Consider the following 13,418-nt stretch of genomic DNA (forward strand, 5'->3'; position numbering starts at 1 on the left):
AAGTTTCTTACTCTGGTAATACTTGAGGCACTTTGCTGAAGGGGATCCAGAATGAGTGTACTCCAAAGGTATCCGCCCCCGATTGTCTTGTGCATACACATTGGCTCCATAGTCAATGAGCACTTTAATCAACTCTGCATTCTTTGACTTGGCAGCAAGATGAAGAGCAGTTTCATGGAGTTTAGCACCATTCACATTTGCCCCTGGAGATCAAAAAAAGACACACAAGAACAAAAACAGATGACCAAAAATTGCACTTGCAACACACCTACTACATTTTTCAAAACCAGATTACACTCACTGGCCATTTTATTAAGTATCTCTTGCAACTAATAAAGTGGCCGCCGAGTGTATATTCATGGTAGTTCATCCACTTCAAGATTTGATGTGCTGTGCATTCAGAATGGTCTTCTGCACACCACTGTTGTAATGTGTGGTTATTTGAGTCACTGTCGCCTTTCTGTCAGCTTGATAGCAATTGGTATACAACTAGATGTAGTGTTTAGTGAGGCTGTGAGAAAGGTCAGGCAGATCATAGGGCAAAATTGCAATCAGTGGGATCAAATAAAGGGTAACAGGGGGCCAAAATCAAAAAGAGTGATGGAATACAGGTTTTATAATGGAATGCACTTAGTATACACAATTAGGTAGATGATTTTGTAGCCTCAGTTAGAGATTGGCAGGTCTGATGTTGTGGGCAGCTCGGAGTTGCGGCTAAAAGAAGATCATAGTTGGGAGCTTATCATCCAAGGATACACGTTGTATTGGAAGAACGGGCAGGTAGGCAGAGGGGGTGGTGTGGCTCTGTTAGTGAAAAAATGAAATCAAATCCTTGGAAAGAGGTGACATAGGATTGAAGATGTAGAATCTTTGTGGGTAGAATTAGGAATCTGCAAGGATAAACGGACCCTGACAGGAGTCACATACTGACTTCAAACAGTAGCCAGGATGTGGGCTACAGATTAGAACAGGGGACAGAAAAGGCATGAAATGGCTATGTTCAGGTAGATTGGTTTGTGCTGGATCCTGAAAGAATGAATTTGTCAAATGACTAGGAGATGGATTTTCACATCAACTTGTGGTTGAGCCCACTCGGGGAATGGAAATTCTGGATTGGATAGAAACATAAAAAAAAATTTCAAAAAAAAAAAGAAACATCGAAACATAGAAAACCTACAGCACAATACAGGTCCTTCAACCCACGATGCTGTGCCGAACACGTACTTACTTTAAAAATAACCTAGGGTTACCCATAGCCCTCTATTTTTCTAAGCTCCGTGTACCTATCCAGGAGTCTCTTAAAAGACCCTATTGTATCCGCCTCCACCACCGTTGCCAGCAGCCCATTCCATGCACTCACCACTCTCTGCGTAAAAAACTTATCCCTAACATCTCCTCTGTACTTACTTCCAAGCACCTTAAAACTGTGGCCTCTCGTGTTAGCCATTTCAGCCCTGGGAAATGTTATGTAATGACCCAGATTTGATTAGAAAGCTAAAGGTAAAGGAACCCTTAGAAGGCAGTGATCATAATATGACAGAATTCACTCTGCAGTTTGAGAAGGAGAAGATAAAATGAAATATTTCAGTATTACATAGGAGTAGAGACAAGAACGAGGAGCTGGCCTAAGTTGACTGGAAGGGATCACTAGCAGGGATGACGGCATATCAGCAATGACTGGGGTAAATTCGGATGGTGCAGGAAAGATGAAGAAGTGTTCTAAAGGGAGGACAAGACAACCCTGATTAACCAGGGAAGTCAAAGACACCATAAAAGCAAAAGCAAGGGCATATAATATAGCACAAATTAGTGGGAAAGTAGAGGACTGGGAAGCTTTAAAAACCACAAAAGGCAACAAGCCACAAAGAAAGATGAAATATGAAAGTAAGCTACAATAATATAAAAGAGAATACGAACGTTATTTCAGATATATAAATAGTAAAGGAGAGGTGAGAGTGGATATTGGAACGCTGGAAAATGACACCTAAGAGGAAGTAATGGGGGACAAAGAGGAACATCGTAAGTATATTACATCAGTCTTCACTGTGGAAAACACTAGCAGAATGCAAGAGAGTCAGTGGAGCAGAAGTGAGTGTTGTTGCCATTACTAAGAAGGTGCTTGAAAAGCTGAAAAGCCTGAAGATACAGAAGTCACCTGGACTACACTCCAGGGTTCTGAAAGAGGTAGCTGAAGTGATTATGGAGGCATTAGTAATGGTCTTTCATGAATCATTAGATTCTGGAATGGTTCCTGAGGACTGGAAAATTTCAAATGTTACTCTACTCTTTAAGCAGGAAGGGAGGCAGAAGAAAGGAAATCATAGGCCAGTTAGCCTGACTTCAGTGCTTGGAAATATGTTGGAGTCTGTTATCAAGCTTGAAGTTTCTGGGTACTTGGAGGGACATGATAGATTAGGCCAAAGTCAGCATGCTTTTCTAAAGGGGAAATCTTACCTGACAAATCTATTGGAATTCTTTGAGGAAATAATAGGCAGGGTAGACAGAGGAGAGTCAGTGGATGTTGTTTATTTGGATTTTCAGGAGGCCTTTGACAAGATACCACACGAGGCTAATTAACAAGAGCCCACGGTATTATGGGAAAATTTACTGGCATGGGTTGAAGATTGGCTGACTGGCAGAGGACAAAAAGTGTGAATAAAACAGGCCTTTTCCGGTTGACTGCCAGTGACTAGTGGTGTGCCGTAGGGGTCGGTGTTGGGGCCGCATCTTTTCACATTGTATGTCAATGATTTGGATGATGAAATTGATGGCTTTTTGGTCAAGTTTGCGGATGATACAATGATAGGTGGAGAGGCAAGTTGTGTTAAGGAGGCAGGGTGTCTGCAGGGCTTAAGACAGATTGGGGGAATAAGCAAAGAAGGGGCAGATGGATACAGTGTAGGGAAGTGTTTCCTAAATGGAGAGAATGTTCAGAAATTTGAGGTGCAAAGGGACTTGGGAGTCCTCATATAGATTCCCTAAAATTACTGGTTGAGTCTGTGGGGAGGAAGGCAAATGCGATGTTAGCATTTATTTCAAGAGGACTGAAATAGAAAAGCAAGAATGTAATGTTGAAGCTTCCTAAAGCACTAGCAAGGCCTCACTTGGAGTACTGTGAGTGGTTTATGCCCCTTATCTAAGAAAGAATTTGCTGACATTGGAAAGGGTTCAAAGGTGGTTCAAGAAAATGATTCCAAAATTGAAAGGCTTGTCATATGTGGAACATTTGATGGCCCTAGGCCTGTATTGACTAGAATTCAGAAGATTGAGGGTTGACCTAATTAAAACCTATTGAATATTGAAGGGCCTCAACACAGTGGATGTGGAGAGGAGGTGGTGGAGTCAAAGATAGAGGATACGGCCTCAGAATTGAGGGGTATCCTTTTAGAACAGAGATGAGGAAGAACTTCCTTAGCCAGAGAGTAGTTAATCTGTGGAATTTGTTGCCACAGGCAGCTGTGGAGGCCAAGTCTTTATATATACTTAAGGCAGAGGCTGATAGATTCTTCTTCAGTCAGGGCATGAAGGGATATGGGGAGAAGGCAGGATATTGGGGCTAAAAGGGAAAATGGATCAGCCATGATGAAATGGCAGAGCAGACTTGATGGGCCAAATGGCCTAATTCTTCTCCTATATCTTATGGTCATGCACTTTAGTAGAAGGAATAAAGGCATAGACTATTTTCTAAACAGGTAGAAAATTTAGAAATCTGAGGTGCAAATGGACTTGGAAGTCCTCAAACAGAATTCCCTGAAGGTTAACTTGCAAATTGAGTCACTGGCATTTTGAGAGAACTAGAATACAAAAGCAAGGATGTAATGCTGAGGGTTTATAAGGCATTGGTCAGGACACACTTGGAGCATATTTGGGCCCCTTATCTTAGAAAAGATGTGCTGGCATTGGAGAGGGTCCAGAGGAGGTTAACGAGAATGACTTCAGGAATGAAAGGGTTAACATGTGAAGAGTGTCTGATGGTTCTGGACCTGTACACATTGGAGTTTATAGGAATGAGGAGGGGGATCTCATTGAAACCTAAGGTCTGGATAAAGTGGATGTGGAAAGGGTATCTCATATAGTGAGGGTGTCTAGGACCAGAACTGAGGAAAAACTTCTTTCACCAGAGGGTGGTAAATCTGTGGAATTCATTGCTACAGATTGCTGTGCAGGCTAAGTCATTGGGTATACTTAAGGCGCGGGTTTATAGGTTCTCGGTTAATCAAGGAGTCAAAGGTTACCAGCAGAATGGGTTTGAGAGGGATAATAAATCAGCTATGATGGACTGGTGGGGCAGACTGAAAGGGCAAAATGGTCTAATTCTGCTCCTATGTCTTATGACTTTGAACCAGTCTGGTTATTCTTCTCTGATTTCTCTTACTAACACAGAACTGCTACTCACTGGAGTTTTTTTTTGCTTTTCATCCCATTCGCTGTAAAATTTAGAAAATGTTTGAAGATTCCAGCAGTTTCTGATACGACCCTGCCTGGAACCAACAATATTCCACAATCAAGATCACTGGGATCACACTTCTTCTCTGTTCTGATGTTTGGCCTGAACAACAACTGAACCTCTCGACCATGCCTGCTTGCATTGCATTGCTGCCACCTGATTGGCTGATTAAACATTTGCATTAACGAGCTGGTGTACAGGAGGACCAAACGAAGTGGCTACTGAATGTAGAATAGCAAGGAGGTTCAACACAAGGAGGGAAGCGAATAGTTTCATCGGGGAGCTTTGGAGGATGGAGTGGCAGATTGAAGGGAACTGCACAGTCATGGGAGGTTCTAAGTTTGTGGTTGATTCAGGTTACTGCTTCAGAATATGGCAAGTCCACTTTCTGAACACAGTCTGCTCTAGGATACACTAACAAAAGACAGCGCCATACCAGGTGTGAGAGGAAATGGATCTGAGAATCAGAAACAGGTATATTACCTCTCTAACATATGTCATGAAATTTGTTTTGTGGCACCAAAAGAGAAACACTGCTCTAAGTCACAAAATTAAATAAACAGTGCAAAAGACAAATTATGAGGTAGCATTCACGGTCCATCCAGAAACCCGATGGTTCCTGTGCCTGCTCCCGCGTGGTAGAAATGCAAAGACAGCCTGTCTCTGATGGTGAGGGACGCCACCTTCTTTAGGCTTTGCCTTTCGCAGATGTCCTCAATGGTGGGTGGTGGAGGGGGTGCTTGTACCCATGATGGAACTGGCCGAGTCTGCGACCCTCTGCAGCCTCCTGCGATCCTGTGCATTGAAGCTGTGACACCAGGCTGCAATGCAACCTGTCAGAAGGTTCACCACCTTATAGCTGTAGAAATTTTTTTTGAGTCTTTGGTGACATAGCAAACCACCTCAAATTCCTCCTTCACGAATGCATCAATGTGTCGGGCCCAAGGAGGAACTCGAAGCCACTCACCTTTTCCAACACTGACCCCTCAGTGAGGACTGGTGTGCGCTCTCCCAACTTCCCTTCCCCAAAGTCCTTGGTTTTGCTGACATTGAGTGTGAGGCTGTTGTTCCCACTTGATCGGCTGATCAGCTCAATCCCGGCGTTCTCGTCGCCTTCTAAAATTCTGCCAACCAGAGTGACCGTCAGCAGATTAATATATGGTGTTTGAGCTGTGTCTGGTCACACAGTCAGGAGCATAGAGAGAGCAGAACAGTGGGCTAAGCACACGTCTTTGAGGTACAACTGTACTGATTGTCAGTGAGACAGATATGTTATTACTGCTCTGCACTGATGGCAGTCTCCTGATATGGAAGTCAGGGATCTAATTGAAGTTTGTTTATTAGCACTGAGGGATGATAGTGTTGAACACTGAGCTGTAATCGACAAACAGTATTGCTGACATCTGGGTGACCCAAAGCCAAGTAGAGAGCCAGTACGACTGAGTCCGCTGTAGACCTGTTGTGATGGTTGGCAGATTGCAGCAGGTCTGAGTCCAGGTCCAGGCAGGAGTTAACTCTAGCTATGACCAACCTCTCAAAGCACTTAATCACAGTAGATAAGAATGTGATAGTGGTTGAGGCATCTCACCATGCTCTACTTGGGTACTGGCATGATGGATGTCCTTTCGAAGAAGGTGGAAACCTCTGACTGCAGAAGCGAGAGGGTGAAGATGCCCCTGAACACTCCAACCTTTTGGCTGGCACAGGCTTTCAGTACTCTGCCAGATAACACAGGATGTTCTAACCTTGGCTTCTGAAACAGAGATCACCAGGCAGCCGAATGCTGTGGGGATTTGCACAGCCCTCAGCAAACTGTAGATCTCCTGGTTCATCTAGGGTGTCTTGAAGGCACACACTCATCTATGCAGGTCCTGATGAAGTTGGTGACAGTTGTGGCGTATTCATTCAGATCCAGAGATGAATTCCTGAATACGGTGCAGTCCACTGATTCAAAGCAGTCCTGTAAATGCTCCTCTGCCTCCCTTGATCAGACCTTCACCGTCCACACACTGCTCCTTAAGTCTCTGCCTAGTTTCCAGGAGTACATATACGGAAGCACTCTTGATGGTGCTGTAACAGAGATTGAGTGTTACACCGGTGACATGGTGGTGGTAGCTTGTGAAAGTCCCACACGACGATAGGTAAGGCGTCAAGATGTGCTGTCTCATGACTGTTGATTGTGGTGCACAGCTCCTCCAGTGCATCACTCAATGCATCAGATGTCAGGTTGGCACTGGAGGTTCACAAGAAAGCGAAAGTTCTGAGCAGGCCAGCAAGAGCACGTTACATTGACAGAAACTCACCTGCATTAAGCAAAAGCTTTGCACAATCAATGTGCGGCACAGTGCAAGCCACATGTAGAGGGGTTCCAAAGTGGCAGTCATAAGCCTCTAGGTTTGCACCTACGTCAATGAGCAGCCTCATACACTCTGCACTACCTGAAACAGAGGAAAGCACAGTTAAAACAAAACCATCAACATCCTCTAGTCCTGCTTCACCCTTCCCCAGCCCTTTGGAATACAGCATTCCACTTCACTTTTTAAATTCAAAGATACAGCACAGTTACAGCGGCCCATGAGTTCAGGGCTGCCCAATTACACCCATGTGACCAACTAACCTACAAACTGGTTCATTCTGCTCCTCGGTCAGATGGTCTTTACATTTATGGCCTGTTTACGGTCAACAACTCACCCTGCCTTGGGAAAGTAGCCAATGCAATCAGGGACCTCACCCTCCCGGTCCACCCTCCTGTCAATAAAAAGATAGAAAACTAACCAGGCTCAAGGACAACTTTGTCCCAGTGATATCAGGTTCTTGAATGGACCTCTTATATGCTAAAGATGAGCTCTTGATATTTCAATCTGCCTTGTTGTGGCCCTTGCATTTTGTCTATCTGCACTGCTCATTCTTTCTAACCGTAACACTATATTCTGCGTCTGTTTTCTCCTCTCGTATTGCCTTGATGTACTTATCTATGGAGTAATCTGTCAGGATGACCTGCAAAGAAAAGCTTTTCACTGTATTAAGATAAAGATGAGATTTATTTATCACAAGCACATCAAAACCTGAAACTTATGGTGAAATGCTTTGCTCGTGTCAGCGGTCAACACAGTCCAAGGATTGTGGCAGCCCACAAGTGCTGCCATACATCTGGCAGCAACATAGCACGACCACAACTTACTAACCCTAACCGTACTTCTTTGTAAGGCGGGAGGAAACTGGAGCACTTGGAGGAAACCCACATGGACAAGGGGAGAAAGTAATAACTTCTCACATACAGCAGCAGGAATTGAACCCCGATCGCTGGTGCTGTAAGGCGTTGTACTAGCTGCCACGCTACTGTGCTGCACCCCCCACCCCCCAACCGTATCTTGGTACACATGACAATGATAAACTTTGGAAAAGGTTGTCAAATTGTTAGGGGCAGCATGGAACCGGTAGCTGTTAGTGTAACGCTATTACAGCGCCAGCGACCTGGGTTCAATTCCCGCCACTGCCTGTAAAGGAGCTTGTACATTCTCCTCGTGACTACGTGAATTCCCTCCCACATTCCGAACACGTACGGTTAGATTGTGAGTTGTCAGTGGCAGAATCACGGCAATGCTCGCGGACTGCCCAGCACAATCCTTGCTGATTTGATTTGATCTAAATGACACATCTCCCTTTATTTGTACATGTGACAAAGCTAATATTTATAAAGAATAATAGAAGTTCCCGGTTTTCTTGTTTACTAGGAACAGGTTAAAGCAGAAGAATTAATGAGTTATACTCATGGTTCTGAAGCATAATTTCCTGTTGTTGTCTCCTCTTGAGAGATACCTCAGCGAAGAATCCTATTTATTCCAGATACAAGGTACAGTCTTTATTTACTGTAAGGGCTTGCAGCTTACCAATCATACAGGCCTCATGCAATGGTGATGCGGTGAAAGTAAGTGGATTTACATTTGCTCCGTAGGTCAACAGCATCTTGACGCATTCAGTGTTACCACCAGCACACGCATCACAAAGTGGAGTACTCCCATCAATGTTTCTGGCTTCGACCTAAGAGACAGATTTTAAAGATATGAGTAAGTTTGTTGTTTTAAAATAGAATTATGCTTCAAACACAAATAGCATATCAAAACTCCTTCAGATAGTGTACTCATCTTTGACCCCACTGACAATCCAGAAAGAGAAAAAAAACACTTAAGTAGCTTAGCTAATATGGGATAAATCTTCAGAATGTTGAATGGATATTGATATGGTTAAGATCTGCTTTGGTTGCGTGCATTCAGCAACTTGATGGCTTAAGAAACTCAACAAAGTTAAATTCAGCAATAATTAGGCAATATGTTTATTTTAATGCTAGGAAAGGTACAAGGTAAAACTTGTGCAATATGCACAAAATGCTGGAGAAACTCAGTAGGGCAGGCAGCAACAAAGGAGGGAGCTAAGTAGTTCACATTTTGGACCGAGCCCTCTGAAGGCTCTCAGCCTGAAATGTCGACTATTTATTCCCAACTATAAACGCTGCCTGACTGGGTTTCTCCAGCATTTTGTGCACATTACACAAAGCATCTCACTTTTCCCACTGACCTCTAGATGTCACTGTCGACCCAGTTTCCCTACTAAGCAAACTCACTGCAGTGCCACTCTGGAAGCTTGAACACAGAATCGGAGCTTCATCATCGACGCACGTGAAATTTGTTGTTTTGCGGCAGCAGTACAATGCAATAATAAAAATTACTGCAAGTTACAATGAGAATATATTTTAGAAAATAAATAAGTCGGGCAAAAGAGAGCAAAATAGTTCATGGACTATTTGGAAGATGATGGTGGAGATAAAGAAGCTGTTCCTAAAATATTAGATGTGTGTCTTTAGGCTCCTGTACATTCTCCCCAATGGTAGTAATGAGATATCCTGGATAGTGAGGGCCCTATATGCTGCCTTCTTGAGAGATTGCCTTTTGAAGATGTTCTCAGTGGTGGGGAGGCTAGTGCCATGATGGAGTTGGCTAAGTTTACAACTCTCTGCAATTTTTTTTTATCCTATGCAGTGGCCCTTTCATGCCAGAAAGTGATGCAACCAGTCATAGTGCTCTCTGTGGTAGGAGTTTGCTAGAATCTTTGGTGACATGGAGAGGTAGTGGAAAGTGTGGAAAACCTAAAGTTCCATGGAGTTATGTTGTCAAAGCAGCTGGCATGGACCACCAACACCTCACTGGCATGGACCACCAACACCTCGCTGGCATGGACCACCAACACCTCGCTGACGTGGACCACCAACACCTCGCTGACATGGACCACCAACACCTCACTGACATGGATCACCAACACCTCGCTGACGTGGACCACCAACACCTCACTGACATGGACCACCAACACCTCACTGACATGGACCACCAACACCTCACTGACATGGATCACCAACACCTCGCTGACGTGGACCACCAACACCTCACTGACATGGACCACCAACACCTCGCTGACGTGGACCACCAACACCTCACTGACATGGACCACCAACACCTCGATGCTTGTAAACAAGGCACAACAAAGACTCTTCTTCCTCAGAAAGCTGAAACAGGCCAAACTCCCACAAAAGCTGTTGCTTAACTTCTACAGAAGCACAACTGAAATCATCCTGACCAACAGTGCCACAGTGTGGTGTGCCAGCTGCACAGCTGCTGAGCGACAAGACCTGCATCGCGTGGTGAAGGCGGCCCAGCGAATTGTCAGGATGGAGCTCCCAGGACTGGACACCATCTATTCTAGCAGACTCAGGAGGAAAGCAATCGGCATAACCAGAGACACCACACACCCTGGCCACTCCCTTTTTGACTCACTGCCATCCAGCAAAAGGTTCAGGACACTAAAAGCCAGAACAAATAGACTGAGGAACAGCTTCTACCCCAGAGCTGTGGCCTCCATCACACACTCCCTCAGAACAGAGACTGAAACTGTGAGCACACACAAGGACTCAAATACTTGCACTAATGGCACTTTGTGCATTACTGTGACATTCGGTGCTGCTGCAACTTATTTTCTGCTGCTTATCTATTTAATACTGATTTTCTATTACTGTCTTATTTTTATCGACTGCTTTATTTGATTGCCGGAGAGGAAGCCAAACAGAGTTTCATTGTACCTATGTGTAATGATAATAAAGATCATTCAATTCAATGCAAATCTCCTTAAATTCCAATGAAATATAGCTGCTGGCATGACTTCTTCATAACTGCATCAATATGCTGGACGCAGGATAGATCCTCTGAGGGGTTGACGTCCAGGAACTTGAAACTGCTCACCCTTTTCACTGCTGACCCCCTCAATGGGGACCAGTGTGTTCTCCTGAATTCAGTCCCTTGATCTTGCTGATGTTGAGTGCAAGGTTGCTGTTGTGACACCACTCAACCAGCTGATCTATCCCACTCCTGTATGCCTCCTCGTCACCATCTGAGATTCGGGCCCACAGCAGTTGTGTCATCAGTGCATGTATAGATGATGTTTAAGCTGCGCCCAGCCACACAGCCTTGAGTGGAGAGACAGCAGAGCTGTGGGCTAAGCTCACGTCCTCAAGGTGCTCAGCCTGGGTTGACTGCCAGCAAGGAGATGTTATCACTGATCTGCATTGACTGTGGTCTCCCGAAGAGGGAGTCAAGGATCCAGTTGCAGAGGGAGGTACAGAGGCCCAGGTTTTAAAGCTTGTTGATTAGCACTGACGGGTTAACAGTGTTGAATGCTGGGCTGAGTTGAATACAGCCTGACTCTCTGTTGTACTATGCTGCATCATTGTGTGGTACCAAAACTACACTGCAGTTGACAGGAGTTAAAGCTGCCCAACAACACATCACCAAGGACATGTATACAGAAAGGCCAGCAATATCATGAAGGATCCCACCCATCAAGGACTGATCAGTTCAATCAGGGAAGTGGCTATGTTGCATCTTCACCGGAATCATGAGATGCAAAAACAGTCACTTCCCCAGAGCTGTCAGGCTGATCAACCCCACCACCACTACATACACATCACCTAGTGTCATTTTATTCACATACTATCAGTCTACGTACATAATCATTGCTTGTACCTTGTGTTTTACAGGATTGCTTTTATATTTACTGAGTATTTTTTCATTGTTCTGTTGATGCTTATTGTGTTTTTTATGCTGCACCAGATCCAGAGGAACAATCATTTCATTCTCCTTTACACTTGTGCACTGAAGAATGTCAAGAAACAGTCTTGAATCGTGACAGTCCCAACACTGTTGGCACTGGGATTATTTGAGCAAGACTTCACACAGAAGTTCTACAATAATTTCCTGGTGTAAGGAAGAGACTTTGGTACTTTCCAGATAAGAACAGCAGAGAACTTGACAGCAGAATTCTCTCAGGAGAGCTTGCTCCTGTGTCTTGAACATTTTTACCCCCTCTCCCCCACCGCGTCATCGCAAACTGATTATCAACACGAGTTGTTGCTGTCTGAAAAAACACACTGCATTGAGATTGGTAAATAAAAGTAAGGACCAAGGATCAACTTTATCTACTAGACACATTTACATGCATTAGGAATTTGCTGTGGTGAGTTGGTCAGGGAGCGACATACAACAGAAAATAATAACATTCAACAATTATAAAAAATAAAGGATTATATAAAAAATAAAGTTTGACGTTAAAGTACAGATATGGAACAAACTCTCATAAATACCAACATGTAGTAGTAGTCTCTCGAAGTCTAAGGAACACGAATGTGTTGCACAGACGTCTGTGGGCACGCATATGACTTCTGAGGCCGAAGTCTGATGCGCAGACACTGCTTTTTCTTTTGATTTTGATTTCCACCACAATGATCGGGTGATCCGTCAGTCGCTGTTAACTGGCCCGATGATCTAGGGCAGATGATGTTTAGGCCACCTTTTCTAGGCCCCTCCCTGATTACAGGGTGGGCAGCACTGTCCTAAAAAGGACTGCCCAGTCACCCTGGATGCTGCCGGACTCCCCTACTGCCCTTGGTTCAGAGGAGAATGACCATCTGTCCAAGGGCCGCCTATGTGCAGGTTTGCAACTGCAACTCAGTGGTCACCTCCACCTGTTGGTTCGCTGCTCTCCCATCGCCGTAGGACTTTTGAAAGAGAAAGAAGACAAAGATGCACGACACAAGGACCTGTGCGTGAAAGATATTATAGTGAAAAAGCCTTAGCACGGAGACAGTCCCACTCTCTCGGCCTCGGAGGTCAGGGTCCACTGGCACGAAGATCGTTACACAGCATGTATTTACAATCTAAATAAGCATTATGAAATGCTGTCTTCCCTCTTCCTCTGTTCCCCACTCTGACTTTATATCTCTGCTCATCTGCCTATTACTTCACCCTGGGTCCCCTTTCTCCTTTGGTTCACTCTCCTCTCCTATCTCGTCTTCTTCTTCATTCTCTTCTCTTCCAGCAATTGACCTTTCCCACCCACCTGGCTTCACCCATCACCTTCCAGCTAGCCTCCTTCCCCTCCCCCCACCTTTTTATAATGGCATCTTCCCCCACTTCCTTCTCAGTCCTGAAGAGGGGCCTTGGCCCGAAACGTTGACTGTTAATTCATTTACATGGCTGCTACCTGACCTGCTGAGTTGCTCCAGCAATTTTGTGTGAGTCGCTTTGGATTTCTAGCATCTGCAGAATCTCGTGTTCATGAAATGTGGTTCAAAGTGTCTACAGTACAGTCCAGTGACAATTGATAGATGGTTGTGGAGGAGGGCTAACTAGAATGGTTTGTCAGATTAACTGCCTCAGGGCAGAAGCTTTTAAAGTGGCTTGAAGTTTTTGTTTTAATAGCCTTATAATGTTAGCCCTTAAGATATAGGAGCAGAAGTAGACCATTTGGCTCATCGAGTCTGCTCCACCATTCAATCATTGGCTGATCCAATTCTTCCAGTCATCCCCACTCCCCTGCCTTCTCCCCATACCCTTTGATGCCCTGGCTAATCAAGCACCTATCTATCTCT

General features: G+C 44.6%; 2 protein-coding genes across 9 annotated transcripts in view; one reads left to right on the forward strand and one right to left on the reverse strand.

Annotated features, from left to right (window-relative positions):
- LOC132403735 (uncharacterized) overlaps window positions 1–13,418 on the forward strand; it is a 65,889-nt gene that overhangs the window by 36,190 nt on the left and 16,281 nt on the right. Inside the window, exons 1-2 of one of the 4 annotated variants that reach the window (XM_059987374.1) lie at window positions 8,477–8,514; window positions 9,484–11,590. The exons of 1 other annotated variant lie outside the window; for it this stretch is intronic. In XM_059987374.1, the coding sequence (XP_059843357.1) occupies window positions 9,609–10,538 (930 nt within the window). In that variant the 5' untranslated portion in view covers window positions 8,477–8,514; window positions 9,484–9,608 and the 3' untranslated portion in view covers window positions 10,539–11,590. Of the gene's footprint in view, window positions 1–4,440; window positions 6,745–8,476; window positions 8,515–9,483; window positions 11,591–13,418 lie in introns of those variants that run through there. 2 more of the 4 variants (XR_009515333.1, XM_059987373.1) reach the window with 2 other exon arrangements.
- LOC132403734 (ankyrin repeat and SOCS box protein 13-like) overlaps window positions 1–13,418 on the reverse strand; it is a 46,604-nt gene that overhangs the window by 9,398 nt on the left and 23,788 nt on the right. For all 5 annotated transcript variants that reach the window (XM_059987372.1, XM_059987368.1, XM_059987370.1 and 2 more), the window contains 3 exons: window positions 8,338–8,488; window positions 6,751–6,885; window positions 12–203 (listed from right to left, as the gene is read on the reverse strand). In XM_059987372.1, the coding sequence (XP_059843355.1) occupies window positions 12–203; window positions 6,751–6,885; window positions 8,338–8,488 (478 nt within the window). The remainder of the gene's footprint in view (window positions 1–11; window positions 204–6,750; window positions 6,886–8,337; window positions 8,489–13,418) is intronic.

The sequence above is a fragment of the Hypanus sabinus genome, chromosome 13, assembly GCF_030144855.1.
Source record: "Hypanus sabinus isolate sHypSab1 chromosome 13, sHypSab1.hap1, whole genome shotgun sequence".
Lineage (NCBI taxonomy): Eukaryota > Metazoa > Chordata > Chondrichthyes > Myliobatiformes > Dasyatidae > Hypanus > Hypanus sabinus.